Source organism: Scophthalmus maximus, chromosome 7 (genome assembly GCF_022379125.1).
Source record: "Scophthalmus maximus strain ysfricsl-2021 chromosome 7, ASM2237912v1, whole genome shotgun sequence".
NCBI lineage: Eukaryota > Metazoa > Chordata > Actinopteri > Pleuronectiformes > Scophthalmidae > Scophthalmus > Scophthalmus maximus.
Window position 1 is genome coordinate 18,121,170 of NC_061521.1, and position 24,234 is coordinate 18,145,403.

The 24,234-nt window shown below is 41.9% G+C and overlaps 2 protein-coding genes across 8 annotated transcripts in view; both read right to left on the reverse strand.

Moving 5' to 3' along the window:
* LOC118315576 overlaps positions 1-7,633 on the reverse strand; it is a 39,452-nt gene extending 31,819 nt beyond the window's left edge. For 4 of the 6 annotated variants that reach the window (XR_007030988.1, XR_004794883.1, XM_035642959.2 and 1 more), the window contains exon 1: positions 7,422-7,633. Coding sequence is in view for 2 of the 6 variants with exons in the window: in XM_035642959.2 (XP_035498852.2) it covers positions 7,422-7,470 (49 nt within the window). In the remaining 4 variants the exon portion in view is untranslated. The other 2 variants (XR_007030987.1, XR_007030986.1) reach the window with 2 other exon arrangements.
* A 2,722-nt stretch (positions 7,634-10,355) lies between these two features.
* Positions 10,356-24,234, reverse strand: part of LOC118315907 (BTG3 associated nuclear protein) — a 31,299-nt gene continuing 17,420 nt past the window's right edge. For both annotated transcript variants that reach the window (XM_035643584.2, XM_035643585.1), the window contains exons 12-13: positions 15,645-15,785; positions 10,356-11,385 (exon numbers count right to left, since the gene is read on the reverse strand). In XM_035643584.2, the coding sequence (XP_035499477.1) occupies positions 11,269-11,385; positions 15,645-15,785 (258 nt within the window). In that variant the 3' untranslated portion in view covers positions 10,356-11,268. The remainder of the gene's footprint in view (positions 11,386-15,644; positions 15,786-24,234) is intronic.

Here is a 24,234-nt window from a genome sequence, read left to right on the forward strand (position 1 = left end):
ACAGTTTCCAAAAGCACTGTATGCTTTTACTTCCCTTGCCCACCTTTGCAATAAAACAATACCTAAAGTCATTTAGAAAGGCTAAATTAGTTCCATTACAATGAATCTAGTCATTTGGCAGACACTTTAAAGTGAGAGACAGACCAGACATCCAAAGTAATTATTGTGCTTTCAAGTTGAACAAGCGCACAGCACACAGGAATATCAAAATAAAAATAACATGTAGTACTGCAAACATTATCTACAGCTGTGAAAATACAAATATTATTAGAGTATTTCTATGCCTTTTAAACAATTGTGTCCAATCAGAGTACCAACCATAACTATGCACAGCAGACCAAACTTTGGATTTCTCCACATGCCTCCACAAAAGAGCGAAACTTCATCATCTATTCAAAGTTTAGAAATTGGTGCCTTTTCATAATTTTTCTGAACCACTAAAGCAAAACATGGATTTAGAAATAGATTTATCTGCTCTTACATTAGCTTCATATGTTCTGCATGTCTGATTAATGAGCTTTCAACAGTTGTAAACTACAGTAGCATAGTTTACAACAGCAATGAAATTATATTGTGGGATTGTAACAGGACTTTCAACATATGTTCTAAATTCAATCCATCTGAAAAAAAAATTGATTGTGAAAATTAATATTCCATTGGACCACAGCACTGAATGCACTGCACGACGGACTTGGCTGCAGAGGGAGTGATTTGCTGCCCAAGAAACCTTAAAAACTCTTGTTGGGAAATACCTTGGATTTTGGTCAGTACGAAAGTTAATTTCTAGAAACTTGAAATAAAGTTGTTCACAAGATATGTAACCTACAGCTAGCTTACCTTTCAAGTACTAACAACCAGAGGATACAACTCAAAGACGCTCCCAAATGAGCATGGTCTGATGTCAAGAACTCCACATTTTGATTCATTTTATATGAAATATCAATCCAGACTTCTATTACATTTTCATTTATATATCTTTGACATAGTAATATGGCTAACTTACTTATTTATTGTTTTTTTAACAATGCAATAATTTAATAAGAAGTAAATTACAAAAGCTAACACAGATGAGTCATATAGACAGTCCATATCGCCAACACACAGACTACAGTGCACTTGCACACATTCTCAGGAATCCAATGTCATGTTTCTGTCAATACATCTTCGTGTAGCACTCTGCATCATGAACTAGGAATGTTTCTGGGCTAAAGAGGCAAAGTGATAACGTCTCGGTAATATTCACGCTTCATCTCGGGCAGACATTTGCTATAATAGACCATGCTTCATGTGGTACCACTGTTGGTAATATGGGCTATATAATGAAGATGTTCGATAAAGGGTATAAGACTAATTTGAGAGGATCTTTGATAAATTCAATATGAAAAGGGTTCTCCAATGTGGGTAGAAAGAAATACAGAATATCTTGGATGTGACAAATATCAGGGATATCTAGTGTTGTATGTGAAGCCCACAACACAAGATAATTGCCTGCATGTAAAACTACAAGTGCAGGATAAAGAAAACATATGTGAAAAAAAGAATGGGAACAAAAAATTATGAAGGGGATATTTTAGGGATGGTCTTTTCACCAAATCCTGAAAAAAATGAAAAGATAAGTAGCAAAATCTATTTGGATTGCTCTCATGCTTGCTCAAAAAATAACATGCACAAATATTATGACCTTTAAAAATGTGACAAATTACAACAACATCAATACGTACAGGAATGTATTACCACACTAACCTTTGATAACACTATTCTCTGCTCAGAAACATGCATAAAATCACATGTTTTCTCTTCACCGATACAGATATACAATAAGTCTGTGGTTATGCACCGTTTCAATTGGACCTCATTCATAGCACTATCTCACTGATGCAACACTGCCTTTTGCTCCAACAACAAACTGACTTGCACATAGTGTTATGTTTTGCGAGTTCACTCAGTACAAGCTCTAGAGTTTTGTTAATCCTGCAGGTTTACATCTGATTTCTCCTTGGGCCTTCTGAGGGCCACTGCCAGCCACACTCACTTCATCACGTTACTCTGCAGTGACAACACAGCCTTTGGGTGTTTCCTGATCTCGTCTCTCACTCTCTAATTGCACTAAACTATCACTGAGCCAAGACACAGCTGGGTACAGACACATTCACCTCATTTTCCTGGGCTGAGTACGGCTGAGCTGAGTGGCGCAGGCAGGGTGCATCCTTTAAATAAAAAGGTTCTTGTTCAGCACTGATTGCAAGAATTATTGTCAAAGCTGGAAGGGAACAGAGCCCCATGTCTATTCTTTTCTCCTCTCTCCTTCTCTACACTCCCTTTGTCTCTTGCATCATAACCATGGCACCATCTTGCCCTGCTGTGCAACTTACAGCACCAGACCCTGATTGAACCCAAACACCAACAGTGAAGCCAAAATACAGCCTGAGCTGTATAATCACATCCTCCTCTCTGTATTTCCTGTTTTTTTCTCAGCCTTAGTACTGCATGTGATTTATTCCACTGTGAGAGATTTAAGAGGTTCTGCTTCTCGTTTTCTCTTTTCCCGTATTTGCCACACACATTTTGGAGGTTGTGAAGAAAAAACCCAAAAGGAAATGTCATGACTTGAAAGGCAGCAGAAATCTTCATTTTGCCACATACAACCAACCTGCTTTATAGTCAGTGTAACCTTTACTCAGTTCATGAAAGCTATTGATGTTAAGACATCCTATGTCAAGTTCTGTCGGTCTTTCCCAGGAAAAGTAATTTGGGTGTGGAGATGTGATAAATAGATGGAAGAAAAACATAGTAATCAACATAAGCAATGATAGCCACCGCAGCTCGGCGCACCAAAACTTTCAACTGAGAATCCACGGAAATAGTTATTACTGATGTTGACTGTGAAATGATTTATGTAAATTGCTAGTCTCATCACCAGGTTTTTGCTTTAAAAAAAAACTTTTGATTTTGAATGACCTTGAACAAATCATTCCCAATATTCTGTAGTACCGTACAATCCATCCAGAGCCACAAAGAGCTAAAACCCCACAGCACAAGAGTAAATCAAAAAACACAAATTTCTAGCATAGCAGTGCATCTATACCATTATAGCCAATATATACAGTTTTTCCTTTACAAGGTTTTCAGACAGCAGGTCATTACTGCCACGCAACCATAAGGTACTCTGTATTTAGAACTCTTATGCTACAGCCACATCCAATCAAGGCCTTGTACTGTGTTTTGCCGACAGAAAAATGTTTGCAATGCAATGTGACACAATTAATAAAGCATTAGTTTAGCATTTTTAGCTAATATCATTACTTAAGTCTATGAGATTTTGATTTTTTTTTTTTTTAAACAGATAATCAAATTTTGTATGTTCACTGCTACTGAAGAGGCATCATTCAAAGTACTGCATACAGATAAATTAGCTTCTATGAAAAAAGATTGTGTGGGTTTTGCGGTTGTTCAGGTCACAAAAAAGTTACCTTCCCCGTGTGAACAGAATGAAACGAAACAACAGACCTTTTTCACAGTGGACATTTTAGCATTTCATAGCAAGGACAGCTCAGGTGTTCTGGTGTTCCATTTAAGGGAGATAATTTCCTCACCATTTTCTAAAAAGATATGCTGTGGCTACTTTACTAACGTCTCTGACCTCTTGTAGGCATTTCATTTCCTCGGTGGCATCTAAATCACACAACCGGAAAATATTCCGATACATTAAAGAGGGAGACTTCACTGTAGACAGTAAGAGACGTTTGGCAGCTTAGAAGCATTAAGGCTACAATCAATCCATAATGCAAACCCCCAACTAAAGAAACAAGATCACTCTGTAACAAACGTTCCAGTACTCACTGTTGTGCAAGGGAAAAGTCTACTCCTTATATCCAGAAAGAATTCCTCGTTGTGAGACCATACCAACTTATCTTCATCTATCACTCCCTATCTTGCCTCCCATCTCTCCTCTCACTTTCAAATGCGTACTATCATTCTTTGACCGCCGTTGACGTCAAGCTCCATTCACAATTTATACTCCACACACAAACAATATAGTTTTGCTCTCCATTGTTGAGCTTTTGGTCAGAGAGCTTCTTCAAGACATGAACAGGTTTGAAATGCATGCAGCTCTTTACCAGACCAACAAAACAGCACTAAATTAACCTGAATGCAGGACACCTCTGTCAGTCAGCACCACGGCCTGTGTGACTGACATCAAGGGAATTGTAGTCTGAGTTTCAGTGAACTACAAATCACAGACCACAGAGACAACCAAATACCACACTGAACCCACTAGCAACTATTATCAACATTGTGTTAGATTCTGTTGCAGGGAGGCGGAAAAAAAATACAGCACCTGACTTGAACTATTTCATAGTGATGTAACAGTCAATCTTTCAATCTCAACAGTGTTCACTTTTGGGAATAATAGGCAATAAGAAACTATCATAATTATTTGATTGTGTAACGATGAAAAAAATTACAATATCTATTGTCTATGTTATATACCCACATTAATGGTGGTGTAATGTGTTAACCATCTTTCAGGAGGCAATATGTATTTAGGAAAAAAGGTCCAGGGAAGAATATTGAATCTCAATATTAGGTTTACAGATTCTCCAGTCGACAGGTGGTCAGAGAGGTTGGCAAACAGAAAATGCAAAACCTCAGAGGACTAAGGAACAGGGTAGGGACGAAACAAAAAAAAAACCCACCAGGGAGCAGAACAGAAGGATGAGGTCAAACTGGGCTGATAAACAAGAGGACTGGGAGAGAAGAGACTAAATACACAAGGAAGCCAAGGATGATAGGACACAGGTGAAACACATCAGGGCGGGGCAAGGAATCCAAAAGGTGGGAACTTTGGACAAGGACAGGAAGTAAAACCAACAACAAAAAAGTGGAACTCAAGTCTTAGTTTATCTCTCCTTTCTCCCTTCTCTCTTTTTGTCATTATTTCAACCCATTAAAATTGGTCGTAATCCACCCTTCCATCCAATGATCCTCTTATTCATTCCCCAATTCATTGCAATGTCAGAAAAAGACTTTGCATTAATCATTATCGACTGAATCAGTCCAGTCATGCTGATCTCTACCTATCTTGGTTTTTCAGTGACTGTGAGAACTCATTATATCTCTGTGCAGCCTGTGTAGCCAGAGACATGTTTGAAGTCTGAACAAGGCTTTGGTGTCTCTTGTCGTCTTGTGTCTTTGGTAGGAGACTGTTCTGTGCAAACTGGGATTAGGTGAGCCAGGGAACGGCTTGGCCTCTGTGATTATAGTATAAGGCACAACCCATACAGGACGAGAAAACGTTCTGCTCCATGCAAATACACCTATAGGAGGAGAGAAGCTCTCTTAATGAAAGATAGTAAACACTCAAAACACCCGATAGAACATGTCCATCTCCCCTGCGTACAGACTGTAAACTAATGTGAGCCAGCCAGCCGCGCACACAGAACGTCTCTAAGGATTTTGATAGGTTAATGTGTGAACATAACCAGAGATGGTGGGATGCAGTGTCAGGCACTGGTGTTCAAAAGCTTCAGCAACCTCTGAGTCCCTGTTTTCCTGGGCTGACCTCCTGGTACGGCTGCACCAGAAGAAAACACGCTCTGAGATATCAATCACTTTGGGCTCTAGAAAAAAGCCTTGTACGGCATGCCACATTTGGCATAATCATATTCATAACCATAACAAAGATAAGAGGGGGGTAAATAAAACACAGCTCTCTCAGAGCACTTACACGTCTGCTCGATGAGGAGCAAATTGTAGTTTCCTTTCATCACGTGCAAGCTTTCTGGCGTTGCAAAATAAGCGGCCGTTCTCCCATGGAATCAGACTCGGCCCCTGTCCAAAATGGACGACCTTTCTTCTCAGTCACTAATGTCTCTGAAAACAAAGGGGCATTCTGGGGAGTATGAACTTATAAACTGTGAACAAAAATACACAGCAAGACAAAGTCCTTTCCGTCTCGGGCATGTATTTTGAGAAAAATACATGATACAAAAAAAAAAATACAAAGATAAGTTATCCGAAACCCTGATGCAGATGCATAAGTACATCCACATTATTAATTTACAATTTTAGTGCATTGTCCTCTGCTGTTTACCGAAGAGCATTCAATGACAGAAGGAAAAATAACAATGTCAGGCACTGTGTATTTAATTTAAAAAGATTTTTCACTGTGTGAAAGCCTTATTACATTGACAGAGTCAGTGTTGATCTCATTACAATTCCTCACAGCTTACAGCAAACAGTAGGATCTCAATGACTTATAATGATATTTGCTCATAATGGCATTCGATGCTAATAAACTTCACTTGCTGGAACAGACCACAGAGCTTCAGACACTTAATACCTGACAGTAAAATTGGAGGTTCACAGCTCATTAAACAGTCCTGGCCCCCTATAGTCATCTGAGAAATTATAACTTGCGATGGCCCCACACTCGTAAGTGGACAGGTGGTGATTTTCGAATTAGTACCAGGAGCTGAAAGACTGTTATGATTTAAAGGGATAGTTCAGTGATTTTGAAATGGGGTTGTATGAGTTACTTATGCATAGTTAATATGTTACCTTATGGAGATGGTGATCAGCGATGTCATTTAATGGAGTTTGGAGGAATAAGTGGAAGTAGCGTAAGTAGACTTCTGAAAAAAAGTATTTTTCGCCACATATTTGAATGCTTACCTTAAAAAAAAATATCCGTTCAATTGTACGCCGAAAGGCGTATTTTTTTCCACTGCTTCCGTTTTCCGGACGTTTAAGTTTGCACTTTTTTCACGTCCTTTAGCGCACAATTGAACAGATATATATGTTTTTTAAGGCAACTGCTGCAGTCCAGTTTCCCTAAGATAACATATTAACTATGCATAACTCATACAACCCCACTTCAAATTGACTGAACTATCCCTTTAAGGTCTGACCTCTTCTGACTTCGAGTCACCACCTACAACAGAGAAAGTGTTATCTATTGGCTTGGATCACTCGCACTTGCCACACAGACAATTGTTCACCTGACAGCTGAGGCCCACTGTGAGCAACAGTGCTGTGAGAAACACGTCACGACGTATTGACCTGGTACACGACGCGCCCAGGCTTTTAAAACAAAGTTAAAAGTCAAACATTATGAATAAAAATGAAGACAGTCAACGTTTTTAACGAGAGCGGCTTAGAGGGGAGGGGGGGGAAACGAATCACATTGTCGAACCTTGTTACGTTTACGTCATCACGCCTAAAATTCTCCCGCGCGACATCGACGTCACGCGCAGTTCAATTAGCGCAGCGGACGGAGAAGGTGAAACTTACCGTCGACGCTCAAAGAAGCAGCATCCAGTGGCGACTCCGAGCCGCCGACACTTTGTTTGTTAGGACACACGTTGACCAGGAAGCATTTTGGTGTGTGTGGGTGTGTGTGTGTGTGTGTGTGTGTGTACCCCTCCTCTCTCGCACATCTGGTGCCTGACGTGAGGGAGGTCCTCCCATGGTCCGCTCACACGCTGCTCCTTTCCACGAGGCGTATCGTTCAAGCTACCAGAAACGATGTAATTAATACATCAACAAACCAATACCAAATTTGAAGGCAGTTCTTGTGCATGTATTCCGCTGTCTCCGGGGTGACGTAATTAGACAACAGCGTTCTGCGCGTGCACGGCCGTTTTAAATCCTCGCGCCAGCTCACGCTGGGTTGAGTAACTCGCTGGGTCGTTACACACCAGACAACCAATGAGGACAGACGATAACATGCTGCATTCAAAATAAATATACATATATATATATATATATATATATATATATATATATATATATATATATATATATATATATCGATTAGAGGATGAATAGAAATAATAAAAAGAACATAATGATAATTATGGGTAATTAAGGTTGCAATTTGCATAATCCCGGAGAAAAAAATCATAGTATAGCACTTAAATGTAATCGTGTCACTGTGACAAGTTTCGATATTGTTAGTAAAATTTTACATTGACTATGTATAGCATGCTCCAAGTGTGGACATGTTAGGTGCACATGCGTCATGCATGGGATGCCTCAATTTTCTGCCTGTACAAGTCAAGGTCATGATATAGATATCACCATGCTTGGCGATAGTAATATCTTCTGGGTGATGGATATCTGTCTGGGAAGACTAGTTTCAACCTTGTATGGTATGGTCTAAATTTGTGTGAGTTCATGGTGTGGTATATAAACTCTTGTGTTGCTCTGTTCGTTTTGGAACCCTCCTCGCAGCATGCAGAGAGGGTCTCGATCCAGATCTGTAATAAACAGTGTGTCTGAACTGCGAACCATCTGATCCAGGACACTGTCTTGAAATAATATATTCTGATTTAGAGTGGAAATTACCATCTGTATTGAAAAATCTCTAGATTTCGGACAGATGTATCTCTTCGTGCCACCTCGGAACCCCTACATGGACAACTGTTATTGAATATCTAAACAAAAGTTATTTCACTAGTACTGTGGGAGAGAGTTTTAACAATCTCATATTAAGTCAGATGCAAAAAAAAAAAAAAAAGGATATATGACCGAGTCAGTTTAATGTAGCAGCTTGTTATCTCTCACCAAAAGGGCACTTAAACGTCAGACTACTGGCTTCCAAATCCCAATAACTGACACAAATGAGCACACCTCACTTAATGATGCATTTAACAACAGCTACGTTGCGAAGGTCTGAGACTTGCTGTCTGTATGCATTACTGTGATGTAAGCAGCAACACGTACAGAATAATATGTACAAAGCTGAATAATCTTGTGCTCACAGTATATCCAGTCAGATGATAGAGAAATATTTCAAAAAGCCTAAGTTTGCTTTGGTCAGGACCTTTAGGAGTAATAAAAAGTGAGAAAGTATATGCTGTAAACTGCGACAGCGCTGTTCTGCTGCCATCCGTCCACTGGCCCTGAGGAGCTTTGTTTCCCAAAGATTAACAAATGCTGATTTATTAAGACACATATTGTGCTTTGGTATTTTTGCTTAAACAAATATGTCAGTTCATCTTTACATGCCCCAAGATAACCAACCCGGTCTTGTCAAAAACTTAGAGCTCGGGGGGGGGGGGGGGGGGGGGGGGACGGGACACATCTGAAACCAGAGAGAACGCAGAGGCACGTAACAGAGGCAGGGGTTGGTACTTGCATGTTGGAGCAAGTGCCAGCAGATCTGCCTTCAGCGCAGGAGAACACAGAGCCGCTGAGAGAAGCAGCCAAAGGTGCACCGCCTGGTCTCTGTCCATCACTCCACTCCCTCTGCCCAAACACGCATTCTCCTTCCACACACAATCTTGTTTCTCCATCATTCATTTATGTTTTCAGCAGGTTATCTCAGAGGCAACCTGTCTCTATGGAAACCACTCCAGCCCCTGGACGGAGCCCAGGGTTGTAAAAGGCGAAAAGCAAAGGACATTTATGGGCAAGGGTCTGTTTCCTTCCAAGTCCAAGATTTAATGGAGCAGTCTCTTGGGGTGGGGGGGGGGGGCGGGGGGGGCAAAGTCCTCCAAGCAGACATTTTAACTCAGCTACATCAAGATTATTTCAAAGGTATTGGCCCACCGGTCTATCCTATGAAATTTTAGCCCCAGCTTACTGAACAATTTTAAAGGGGAGTAAATGGACTTTAACACAGCTTCCAGAGGAGGGAGGGAGAGAGGGAGAGAGAGAGCAAGAGAGAGGAAAACAAGCCGAGTGAGAGTAGAGGGGACAAGGCGATTTAAAGGGGGTCAGAGACAGCAACATCAGACTAGAAGGAAACAAGAGGAAGCGGCCAAGACCATGGATGTTGTTTTATCAAGTTCATTGTGTTGCCTGGTTCTTTCCACAACTCCAAAATACACTTATTACATCACAGCGAGCATGGGAAACTTCCCCAAAACAACACGCGGCCTCGGAGTGTCTCGCTTATCTCTTTTCTCGATGACCGCAAAAAAGATTCATCATCAGAGGAGGATCAATCCAGCACGGCACAACAATGAATTCTCCGTTTTCACTGTCAGATCAACAGAACCACATAGTGGAGAAAAACAGTAACAGCTGGGAAATGCAATTACTTATAAATATAATCATAATGCAGTCAATATATTAATAACAGTCTTGCTGTACAGCTGACAATACAGTAGCCTAATCCTATGGTTGTTTAAGCTGACACGATATATATTTGCTCCAAAAAGTAGCAAATCCACTTGCTCAACTTGAAACAAGACCTCAAAAGCAAACTATTATTTCATGCTTTCCTCAATCGTCTGTTTGTCAGATGATAGCAAAGTCACGTCTCCGAAAACTTTGAAGCCACTTTGATGACCGGGGCTGTTGGAAATGAAGAGAAAATACAGAAAGAAACCAAAATAAAAACACACTTTCATGGCTACCACAAACATGATTTATTCACTTGAATCTATCTTTCACAGAGACAGAACTGGTGGGGGGGATAAACAACTTCAGGGTTTTCTTGGTATTCGACAAGTGACTTGTAGTGTCAACCGCTGGCACCATCTCTTCTTTTTCATGGTCTTCTACCTCTGAAATTAAAGCTCCCCAAAAATTACAGCATAATACAATTAGGTAAATCAAACAAAGCTGTGTGGCTGAAGTAATATGAAAACAAGCTGAACAAAGGAAGGAAGCGCTCACAGCCGGGAGACACAGTATGGGCTAATTCATGGAGAGTGACGGGAAACCGAGTGAATCACAACCAAGAGTAGCTGTCCTCAGCTAAATCTGCTTTCCAACCGTGACAAGACGAGGACGGGAGAAGGAGCACGGGGCTGCCTCTGTTTGACGTGGGCTTCAGAGGTTCTACAAACCCTCACAGGGGTTTCGGCGTTAGCCAAGAATTTTAACTCCAAATAACGCCGCTATTTTCCAATGTTGATGTAAACAAACAAGTGCGCTGATGAAGTGGTAGGGTGATGGTCTGCATACGCAGCATAACTCCCTGGATAGACAATAATCCCACTGTGTATTCTGCCATGGCCCGGTTCCTTCTGGTGATGAAAAGAGCACGGCTTGAGTGTTTTTGGAGCATCATGGTCTTTTCGAGTTCTCAGTGAACATTTTCACATTGCCACATCTGGTTGGCAACGATTGAGCAGTTTACAGGGGGAAAACAAAACAAAAGAAAAAAACCTGAAAAAGATTCATCTTCACTCGATTCCATCATTGACCGTCAGTGTTTGTTAAACAGACTGTCGACTTCTGATGTTCCATTCAGCTTCTTCGGCCGTGCAACAGGACAAGAGTTCTAGGCTGTGTCGAACCAGACGTGGGCTCTCAGGTGGCCACAGAGGTGACGATCTGGACCACCTCGCCATTCTCTCCCTGGATGGCCCCCTGGATGGCCTCCTTGACCTCCATGTCCGCCTGCAGGGCTGGAGTCAGCTCAGCAGCCTGAGACACATACAAAGAGAGAACCATACCAATTATGTAGCATCCTGCTTGAGCATATTGTGTGTATTCTTAAAAAGAACAACCTGCAACAGGTGAAATGTGTTTGCTGTGAACTAACAGACGGAGACCGACCCACGCTAAAGCCCCTGCGCCTGTGCTATCGTGGGAGACAACCACAGTGAATGGACCAAAGACAGAGGGAACAGAGGAATGACGAGAGAGATCAGAGGGGAGATATCAGGGGGAAAAGAAAGAGGACGGCGGTGAAAGGAATGAGAAAAGAAGCAGAGTGATCGGTGGCTGACAGGAGGTGAGCTGTTTGTATTTTAATGCTCTCTGACTGTGTCCACGGCCGGTGTCAGACAGAGCGAGGTAGTGTGCGGGTACAAGCGTCTTAAAAAGATGATAGGTTAATGACTCAGTACCTGGATGACGACCATGAAGCGTGACTCACTCCTTCCTCAAAAGCAACGCCAAAGGTTCCGTCAAACACACCTGCTTCATTTAATCCTCCATCCAGTCCGGCGTGCTCTCACCGCACAACCGCATCGACTTGAGCACAGCTGCACCGCAGCAGCACACACGAAGAAACAACAGGCTGACACACTGTAAACACGGGTGGTACAGAGGCCGAGTCAACCTCGTCCACGGGTCCAGGTCTTTCAAATGAGTGTTTGCACATGTTAAACTGTCATTACATGGCCCCTTGCCCTCTGTTTGAAAGTACTGATGGATAATGAATCCATTTCTTTGAATCGTATGTGTGTGTGTTATCAGACACTGCTCTGGCATTTTTCAGAGAACTGTGCTGAAACCTGTCTGTCCAGACTTTAGACCTCAAGTCCAGATAAATCACACCAAGTCAAAATTCAGCCGCATATCTGCAGAAATGCCCCATATCGCTGTGCATCGCCCGCTTACTTCATCTAGTTTGTGTAATGGAAACTATTATATAAAGAGAGAGGGAAAAATGAAGAGATAAATAAATATGAAAAAGCTTAAGTAATATTGCAAGAACTTGTATGAATGTTTCCATGTGTCTGGAAACAGATGAGCGCAGTTCTCACTTTTCAACACTTTTGAGAAAAAAGGGGGAAAGGATTAGCGTTGACCTAACTCTGAACTCGGAGCAAAAAGTCAGCAGTGTTTACTCTCTGGAACATCAAAACCCAACTGTGACAATAAACCACCCAGTGCCAGACAAGACATGCCATGTCTTGCCTGGCACAATGATTATTTGCAAAGTGATTTCACAATAGAGTTTTTATTTACCGTTGAAATCGGTCAGTGCCATTCTTCGCCTTTTGCTTTCTGTCTGTCATTACATATTAACCTCGGGCAAGGATGTCATGTTTTCGCCCGTCTGTTGGTTGGTTTGTTTGTTTGTCAGCAGGATTATGCAAAAACAACTCGTCAGCAGGATTATGCAAAAACAACTCGACAGATTTTCACGAAACTTGGTGGAAGGATGGGACATTGGGCCAAGAAAGAACCCATTCAATTTTGTCTCGGCTCGGGACAAAAAAGCCTCGGATCCAAGATTTTGTTTTCACGATTTTCCCAGGGAATTATGCCTGGATGTTGATGAAGGCATATTTAGGGGTCTGATATCTGTGTGTTTGTGTAAATTGGTATGGCTTTGTTAAATCTGAGGAGACTGTAAAGGGGAAGCATGCGCTCTACTGAGCTCCATGTTTGGCACATAATCGTTTATTGTTCGGAGAGATCTGGGCAGATTCTTGCTCAGTTGAATCCATTATTCTTTAAAACAAAATGTCTACTTGAACATAATGGACGTATGCTGTATGTAAGTACCAGCCTGTTTTCTTGGCACATTAACACCTTACATTTGAAGTTTAATAAAAACCGGCTTTTGCCAGTTCAAATAATGTTTGATCAGTAGACGCCACGTTGTTAACAGGAGGTTTCATTCTGTAGCCGACTGCGTCCGTGGGAACTTACTGAACCCAAACTCCATTGAGCGGAGAGCTGATGACTGATTAGACCCCTGTGAACTTTGTTGATTTCTGTCAAGATCTGTGTACAGTCAAACACTGGAAGAATGAGCTCTTTTTAGAAATTACAAAACTCCATTCAAACAAATCAGTTGAGTAAACAAACAGTTTCATTGCGCACTGTGCCAAGTTACATTGGGCACAGATCTCGCAATGCAGCACATGAGGTGGCAATAATTGTGCATGCACATGGATACACAAATAAATAAATAAATCTATCGGTTTGTGTATGATCTACACCCAAAAAAAGAAATGAATTAACATAGTTTGCTTTAACTACGTCCACGCTCACCTAGACGACTACAGACAACAAATGGACAACAACACGGGGTCTTTCTGAGAAGACAAAGTCTCAACAAGGAAATGCCAAAACCTGTAGCCGGTCAGCACATTTGTTCCCCGCGTGTCATGCAGGGAGGTGAATCTAATACATCACGTTACACAGTCTGCAGGGAAATCATATCAGGACAGGACTGGTATTTTACGCGGTCGTACATCACTTGAGGTTCTCTGTTTGTATTACAACAACACAGAAAAGACCTGACTCACATTAGGTCTCACCGTTGTTTAGCATGGGAGGGCTAGAGGCAGTAAAGAGAACGTAATATTTGACATTTTCGAGAAAAGGAAAAAAAAGAGAGAACAATGGAAAAGTGCTGTTGTTCAATATTCCTCGCAGAGCTAAACTGACCACTTCAAAGGCCGCCGTGACATGTGCATGTACACCATCCTGATTCCACATGTGGCTGTTGCTCAACGTGCTCAATCGTCAAGGGATTTCAAGGCATTTCAACTAATTGCTACTCTTCTCTTTTAACACTCCATCCACTCCACTTCACAATGTCAAATTACTGTTTGTCCAAGCACCTGCCATGGAGACTCAAAGTTAAGTGCTTTATATTTAAGCTAAATTACGAAAACAGGGGGAAAGAAGACTCATTGTACCTATAAGTAGTTTGGCTAAATTGCGGAAAATTACACTTCTACTTTCTACTCTAACATTACCGTAAATGTGAATGAAATATTTCAGGATACGTTGTGCCTTGTTGTGAAGCTAATCAAATAAGTATAGTACAAAAGAGGGGAGGTGTTAACCACAACAATCAGACTCTTTGTCTCCTAGTCATCAACTAAATTATTGAAAAGAAAAGAAGAAAGAAGAAAAATTACACAAGGGGGAAAAAAAGCATGAATGGATTCCTCTGCATCATTCTTAAGGTGGTTGGAGCTGAATTATTCAGAATAAAGACAACTGAATATTGCCCATTCCTTTAATAGAGCACGTATGTTTCATCTTTAGTCACATCACCTTTTTGTGTGCGACATATTTTGGAATCTGTTTTTTGGGGAGGCTTCACACAAGCACAATGAGCCACTGTTCAAACTGGATGGCTGTATGGTGTTGAAAAACGGGGGGGCAGGCGATGAGGTGACTGGCTGTCCAACCATTTCAACACTGGGATGAGCATGAAATTATACTTGTTCAAAAACAAAAACAAAATCCAATACATTAAATAAATCTAAAAAGGACAAGGCTGTGCACATTCTAGGTGATAACTACGAGCTGAGAAATAATTCATCACTGAGCTGAGAAGTTAGTTTCCTGTGCCACTACTGGCAAGAGAAGCAGAGGCTTGTTGGAGTGTTTTGCCAAGTCGAATAAAATTCCTCTTGGATTTCGTGTCAGTCTTTTATGACTTGAGGTGGTGTGGTCTTGTTGTTTGTTTGGAATGACGACATTTTGAATCAGCTGCAAAGGTAATGCCGTGGCTCTGACTGGCATCTTCACCAGAAACAGCTGATGAGGCTCATTAGTACCAGGTTTTTAGCTCCATTCGACATACCAGACCAGGGACGAAGCTGAAATATTTATAACTGACGCAACGTCAACTTATAGAGGCATTAAATTATCCAGGAGACACGTGTATTTCAGGGAAAAGAGCAACGACTACACATCAGAGTACCAAGAATGAATGGACTATCATAGTTTGGCTGAGTATACTGCACAGATCATTGGCATTACCAGTGGACTGAGGTCTAGTCAATGTACATCAGACTGAGGAAAAGACGTGACATGAATTGGTACAAAAAAACTAAAACATGAAGAGGAATGGATTTAGATTAGTAATCCGGTCTGTTTCAGCTCAAACTGTAGCGTTAGCTGCATACCCCTGCACTTGGATTGCTATTCGGAACCAAACAAATCTGAGTCTGTGTAAACATGTATGCGAGTTTGTGTCTCACCTGTACGGCAGCTGTGTGATCTGCGACGGGGGCTAGTTGGACATACTGCACTTGGATGTCAGGTGGAAGAGGGGAGCCCTCGACTGCTGTGGCCCCTCCATCAGCCGATGCCACCGCTATCAGCTGAGCTCCACGCAGGACCTAAGACAGACAAGGAGGAAGAGGACAGAGGAAAGTTGAAAATCACCACTGACATTATCAATTCATTTTCAATATTATCATCACTCGCTCTGTTTAAGAGCTAAATAAACAATAAAAAAAATTTTTTTAACAAAGAACAGAAAGGCTCATTTGTGTGCTATCTGATGTATTCTTTTACAGATTTAAGCCATAGCAGTGTGTAAAAGGATGGTTTGTGTGTGTCTCTCTACTCACACTCACGCACGCACGCACGCACACGCACACACACGCACACACACACACACACACACACACACACACACACACACACACACACACACACACACACACACACACACACAGTAACTGTGGCAAGGCAGCGTCATGTGGTGGTATCTGTTTTCACCCCTTAACCTCCCACCCTCTGTTTATATACATTGAGCTGGAGAGGAACTTTATGGTCCGTTCAATTCAATTATATTTTTACAACTTTTCTTGGACTCCATAACCCGACGTGCTATTAAGCATTGCCTTTTATTTGGGTTCATTTCATTATGTAGATGAACGAAACTGGCAGAGTGGTTAGTGAGACATGGCAGGGGGAGCCAGGCAACATTAGAGCTCTGTTGATTTCGATGCACTAATTACAGAGCAGTAAAGTGCAGCTGGTGTGTTGTTGGGTATTCTATAGTTTGTTTGAGCCTATTCCTATACATAGACGGTAACCACACACTCACAGAGGATTGCATGTATTAGCAAGGTCACACGCACGGCCACACGCCCGCACACGCACACGCACACACACACACACACACACACACACACACACACACACACACACGCGCGCACTGGGATTAGCAGAGCACTGCTGTTAATCTGGATATAAATCCCATGTGACAACAGACATACACACACACACACACGCACACACACACGCGCACACACGCGCGCACACACGCACGCACACGCACGCGCACACTGGGATTAGCAGAGCACTGCTGTTAATTTGGATATAAATCCCATGTGACAACAGACACACAAATTAACATACAATCATCCTGTCAACAACAACACAGAGGAAGACGGATGGAGGAAAACATGTCCCCAGCTTTGTGTTTGCACTTATTCATTTTATCAGACAGGGGTCACAGACCACACTCTTCCCCTCCAGTGTGGCCCGCAGCTTTCCGACAGCAAGTTTTCTCAGATGGGGGGATTATTGGTTAGAAATAAAGGGCATTCCCACATGAACTGACAGCATGGTCTCATTTATGTGTTTTCTTTCCTCCAGATTCATGGCCTCGAAAGAACACAGGCCCCTTCAGTGTCTCCTGCCTGGCAGGTTTCATTTGTATGTTGTCTTTCTGGGCTTTCTCAGCGATGTTATGTGAGGTCTCTGTCTCCAGCTCAATCTTCTGCCAGCTGCACTTGGTGCTGGGACTGGCTGAGACATGCTGAACAGACATTAAAAATTTAAGGGAGAATATGCAAGCCTGCAGAAAAACCCAAAACCTCGCAAACCTCAATTACAGATGATGTTTGTTGCCCCCTAACCCTTTCAATCCCAGAGTCCCACACTGCCTCCCAATCCCCGAGTCCAATCTTTGCCTTGAAGTTCTGAGTCAAGTTAAGTAATGGGCCCAGAAGGTTCTGGCGGATAACCCCCCCCCCCCCCCCCCCCCCCCCTCCATAGCTTGTCATCTTACAGATTTTGCCAGTTTCACCACAAAATGTGCCGCCTCATCACCACAATGCGCCCGGCCCGGCCGCCCCGATGGAAGCTATTAGTGTAAAAAATCCGCCTGACTCATCCGATCAGACAAATCAGGAAACTTCACAGACATGGATCCAGGGGGAATGAGTTGGAGTCTTAATATAGCAGGAGACTGTTGAGCTGGCTCAAATGAATCAGTGTTTGATGACCCATTAGACATTCCTGATCAATTAGAGAATTAGCCTGGAGGGTGTGTGTGTGTTAACTGTAATCAGACAAAGAAAAGAACAGGTCAGTGTTTTGGGAAATATAAGCAATCGCTTTCTTGCAGCGCTTTAGAACAAAAGATTGACACAACTCTTATGCTTGTACACTAAATATGAAGGAAGCAGCCAGTTAGCTTGAGTTAGCATAAATAACTAACTTTGCTTCTTCCAAATACAAAAAAAACAACAACAAAAAACTGTCAAACTATGCCTTTAAGGCACGTATTCAGTACATATTTAAAATAGGCATAAGTCTACACAGACTAAGAAAAGTGAGAAATTAAACACGCAACCAGCTGTTGACATCCATAGAGATGCATCCATATCTCCACAATTCATTACATTATCTATTATCATATACATGGTTTCCTCCAATTGCTTGTGTGTGTGTGTGTGTGTGTGTGTGTGTGTGTGTGTGTGTGTGTGTGTGTGTTTGTATACACTCAGGCCTGATGAGTAGTCTGTACTGTTCAACCAATGTATCTTGTACAATTACCAGGGTTCAAGGAAAGCTACGGTTGACACTTGAGATTGCAAACACTCGTCTCACCCATTAGATTCTCAACCTCCATTTGAGCCCAGTTTGCATTCTCAGCTGTGAGGAGCAGCAACCAGAGGCTCACAAAAGCATTTACAGAGTTGGAACGGTATGTGAGATCTCGGCAGCGATTACACAGGAACTTCTCCGGGCCCACATCCTGTCCCACCGCTTGCTCTGTCAGAACAACTTGTCTCCACTAGTTGGACGAAATACTGTCACGCTTGGCTTAACAGTATGTGTCAGTCAAAAACAATCACAAACTAAAACTGTGCTCAGTTTTAGTACACCCACTTCACAGAAGCTGCCCAGAAAGTGTACTCAAATCGTACTCCCCCCTACCATAAATTACGGATTTGCTGTCTCTGATTGCCTCAAGGTTGGAAGCTGGTAAAACAAAAACAAAAAAAACACTGTTGAACTATAAGGCAAATCTGTGAGCATCGAGAATAAAAACATCATTCAACTGATAGAAGATTAATATTAAGCTCCATGGCAATGATGCAAAAACAAAAGTAATTGCAAAATTGTAAACAGGAAGAGGTTTTATGATGTAGAAAACAATTCTATGATTAGAAAAACATTATACAACAAGGTGACTAATATTTGAGGGGTTGTCCTGGAGTTGACAAGTCCCCTGACGATGGGAAAACTTAACAATCTTGCCTCAATACGCAGCCCCATGATATAGTGAGCTCAATCTGTCAGAAGCAGGGGCCATCAGAAGATCTTCAGTGTGTAACAGTCACTGTTGATCTCAAGGTTTTAGGGATTGGGTCTCTTAAATAATAGCGCTGGTTGTCAAGGCAAGAAAAGCAGGATATGATACTGCGGCACACCGAACAATCAAGAACATCTTATATTATCTGCAGGCTTTGCAAGCTGCTATGGCCTTGTGAAAATAAAAGGGGGGGGAGGGGGTAAATCTCTTGCTGATGCTGTCATGCCTTCAGTAATGGATCCAGAACACTCAAGAAATACAGCCATGGGAGAGGAAAGACACAAAAAATTAACAACAGCAGCAGCTTAATGCAAAAAGCACTATAACCAGCAGGATAAACAAGACTTATTTACCCAGCCATCATCTATTGTTTTTCTGAGGATTTTAAAATGCATTTTTTTTCCTTTTACATATGAAAATTGTTAAACCTGAATATTGAAGGCTTTAAGAAAATATGGGTTGTTTAGAAATATAACGACTCTGAATTCCAATCTCTGCCCTTTTTGGCCATATCAGAGTAATACATAATTTGGAAAAGAAAAATAACCTTCAACACATACTTGGTTAAGGCTGGCACCAATTCCCAAGCTCTCAGGAGGTCTCACTTAAAGTCAGCTGTGAATCGGAAGATGCTATGAGTCACGCAGCAAGTGTGCAATGTGTGTGTTTGTGTCTGAGTATGCTCTCAAAGATTTAGATCCACCCTCAAATCAAAGTACGCTAGAATCTTCCATAACGCAGGATCATACTTTTGGAGGAAACCAAAATGCATACAAATAAAAGTTTTTCTGTGCTCTTAAAAAAAATTTAAAAAATAAAAGAGCGACGCAAATCTGGTTCCTATCACTCTCAGAGAAGTACCACCCCTTCTCTTTCACATCTGAAAAAAAAAACTAAAACAGGGAAATGAAGAAAAGAAACATTTGGACATTGGAGAGGCTGGAACTTCCTCTCGGCTTCACAGCCGTCAACAACATCTGCATCTGCCAACCCTGTACAGATGTCCAAGCAGAAACACTAGCTCCGGGTGAAAAGTTGGGGTGGGAGGGGAATGACGGAGGGCGGCGGACTGAGGGCTGGCTGCGACTTTGCTGTAAAGATGCCCAGCACAGCGGGGCTCTTGAGGGCTTGTTTAGTGTAGACTAGGGGGTGAACACCCACTGGCCTAAATACAGTATGTCTCACTGTAGACATTAACTCTCTCAGTTACATATGCCTTTTATTTTACCTCTGCATCTGATGAATATTCTGATTTCAGCTGGGCCTAAGTTTATCACAAGATTAAATGGACAACAGAGAAGTTGTGATATAAGTCAAAATTTGTCAGAAGTTGAAATAGGAGCCAAAGAGTATCCTTCTTTGTTCCTCTGTGATTTGTGAATTCTTTGACTTGTTTGCAGTTATACGTTCAGACTTTTAAATATTACAGATATGTCTAGACATTACTCTTTCAAATGCATACTTGTTGTAAATTTTATGTCTTGCAAGACCGCTGACCTTGTAACGTGGCCCACTGCCGCCCATATTCCATTTCTGCACCAGAGCTTGACACCTGCATCGAATCAAACCCTCCCCTCGTATTCTTTGTTCCGTGACTCCGACCTACTGGGAGTCAGATTCAAACGGGGCTCACAGAGATTTTTTGACGACACCAGCTTGGGTTTGACTTTTCAATTCTGATCCAGAACCAGCAAATCAAAATAGGGCTGATGACAAACGTGCGATTAAAAGTCGGGCCTTTAAAAAAAACCCACCAATAGTTCCCTAATTGAAAAGGGCATTTTTCAATTCTGTAAATTTAATGATTTAAGGTGATGACACAGGTTGTTAACAATTATCCTGTTCAATTCAAACAAAGTCAGAGCAGATGATATATACGATTGTTGTAATACTCAAACGAACAAAATATGACACTGCACAAGACACGCATCTTAACATGTAATTTGATCTAGCGCTGAGTCAGGACCAACAAATGCACATTGATGGAAGCCAAGACGTTTCCATTTTCTATGACAAAACATCTTATTCTGCTTTCAGTTACTGGCACTTGGCTTTAAATATCCGAAATACAAATAAAAATGCATTGGGAATGACACATCGGTGATAAATTAAAGGAAAAACCAACATAAAGTGTCTAAGTAAAGTGTTAGGCCACCATGTGTTGCCAGAACAACTTCAGAGCACCTTGCCATTCTTCCAAAATATATTCCTTCACTTGGTGTTTTGATGATGGTGGTGGAGAGTAATGTCTGTCGCGTCAGTCCAAAATCTCCCATAGGTGTTAAATCGAGTTGAGAGTTGGTGGATGTGAAGGTCATAGCATATGATTCACATCTTTTTGGTTATACTCACCAAACCATTGAGTGAACCCTTGTGCTCTATGACAGGGGAGGGAAGCATTGACATCCTGTTTTTTCCACTCCTTACTCAGGCATCATATCTATTAAAATGCAGTCACTTCTACATTTGCCAGCATAAGTAAAAAAGGAACAAATTGTTCTGAAGACTTTTCTATTATGCATCATTCTCAACCATCCGTCTTGTCCTTTCCTTGGCATTATTATTTGTTTAAAAGTCACATCAATGTCCAGGAGATTGGGTGGTCTGAAAATATCATCCTCCGTTGTCATTTTTAACTGTTTGCTCAGGTGAATTTTGAGTAACTTTTAGTTGCAGTGAAACTTGTGCAAGCTGTTTGCTATCATTCCCATTCCAACCAGTTTTATTGTTCACCCACTGCTAATCATGCTGCTTTTTTCCCCCAAACACAGTTCCACACTTGCATCCAGTTCACTTCACGTGTGTGGTGTGTGCAAAAAAAGTTCTGACGGAAATCAGATTATACTCGATGTGCAAGCCAAGAGTCATTCGAAAGACTGATGAGCAATCATGTTCATTCAATCTATTTCTTTTGTCATTGTAACTTTCATGTGTGTAAAATACCTTGATTGAAATGTTTGCATAAAAACAGCACTAACTTAACCTGGTTATAATCAAGCCATGGGAAGTTCACTCCTTACTGCTGTATTGTCCCTGTTAGGATCCTGCTGGAGTTGAAACTGATGGATGATGGAGCACTATAGGTCTGGGACTGATGAGACAGGGCTGCACCAGGCCTGTGCTGCTGATGGTGAGTCACACTGAATGCATCTAAAACATCTGGTGCTTCTTACTCACTCACACAGACAGCGACCCTGGGCCCACAAAGACAGAAGAGAACACCATCGGGAGGGGGGGGGGGGGGGGGGGGGGGGGGGGCAGTGCTCCAAAATGCAGAGATAGAAACACACACCCACACACCTACATTCAAAACTAAAGGATTCCCCTTTCTGTGGGCATTTATGATGCCACAAGGACACAAAGCAGACCTGTACTCCTTTGAAACAGGATCCACAACTAGACCGCTAAATCCTCCACTGTTTATATACGTTCCAGTTATAATAAACATTGGTCATAAAACCTCTCGTCTATATCTCTTCGGCTCATTTCGACCCTGCCAAAGTTCTGTGAATCGCAGGAATCCGAACGACACACAAGAAACAACATTCTTGCGCAGAGAGAAGAAGAAGACAACTGAGTAACTCGGGCAGCGAGCCACCAGATCGATTCCAGCTCCAATCACACCCTGATTCTGTGAGGATCGCTCTACACGTTGCTCGAGCATCTGCTTTGTGTGTAGAAATGCCAACTACACATACAGTGATACTGTCCTTTAACGCCAGATGTTTACCAAAAGCTAACTGACAGCAGACATCAAAGGAGGTGACGTCTCTGGCACAAACACACACAACTGTAAGAATGTCAACACTTGCAGTGTAGCATGAGTAAAAAACTGAAAAACTGATTTATCCATTCCCTCGTCATCTACAACTGCAATGTCTCGTTTTTCTCCGTCTGACCATCTTTTTCTTATTCTCCCCTACATCAATTTGTCCATATATCCCTGTCCCTCTCCACATCACGGCTCTTAACATGAAACATATGGCCTGATTTTTTTTGTTATTTTCCTGGTTGCTCGACTGGTTCTGTGTTTACAGGTCCTGGCAGCTCGACCAAAGGGACCATTGCCGAGCTGGACTGTTCTGTGACCCAGTTCCCACATTGAACATTAACAACGCCGCTTGGGAGGATCCAACAGATGCACCATAACATGTGCTGAGAGGAAGGGATGCGTTTCAGCTGGGGAGGGTGTGAGGTGGGGGGAACTGGTTCATACTCTTGACAATCACATCCTAAGTCCCCCGATGGGCAGCATTTGGGTCCGGCATCAATAAATGACAGGATAAGTAAATCTGGTGAAGCTTTATAGATGTCTCCTGAGATGCAATGTTTTTTTCAGACTGACACAACATCCTCTAAAAACCCTGAGCATTGTGAACAGTGGATTTGCTCTATAAGTTTTATTCTCATATTTACAACCATAAACATCTCATATCATATTTTTTATGTGGCACATGGTACCATGCTTTTCTTTTTTTTTTAAAGAGTGGGTTTTTGTCTTTTTCACGGCTCGGCTGGTGTCAGTTTCCAATCATGAACCGGGCAAAACATCTCTTCCAGACGGTCACCCTTTTTGGCATTCCTCTCCCCATGTTTTTTTTTTCCTTTCTCCCCTCCTCCTCACTCCTTTCAACTTCCATTCTTCCATTTGGTCTGCATCAGTGCAGCATAAGATCACAGCCAGAGAGAGAAGGGCACTAGATAAGAGGTTATGACAGACAGCGGGAGCAGTAAAAGAGTAGACATTTTATAGTTTCATGGGTTTGCCTTCTCCTCTGTCTGCATGACAGGGTTTTTATAGGCCGCCAGAGAGCTTCGCTCAGACTTTCAGCTGGCACAGTTGCACTAAGATCAGGGGACAGTTGGCACAGACCTGCACAAAGGCGGATACACAAATATCTGCAGCCAAAAAAATACCAAAATTCAATGTGTACATGAGGAGTGAGACAAAAAAACAACTATAATTCCACTGGTTCTGTGTAGTGCGCCTCACTAATACTGAAACACAAACAAGTCATGTTGGTTTCTTTATCTGCTTGCTTTACATTTTTATGGTTGTAAATGAAACTTTTAGCCTTAATTGCAATATTAGCGGTGTGATGAATTAACACATTGCACACAAATCAACGCATTTGCGCAACAGATCACGTCAACACCATCATTCCAGCCCTACACCACCATAGTAAATCTCCTATGACAATGCAGAAGATGATGGGTGGACAGGGGGCAGG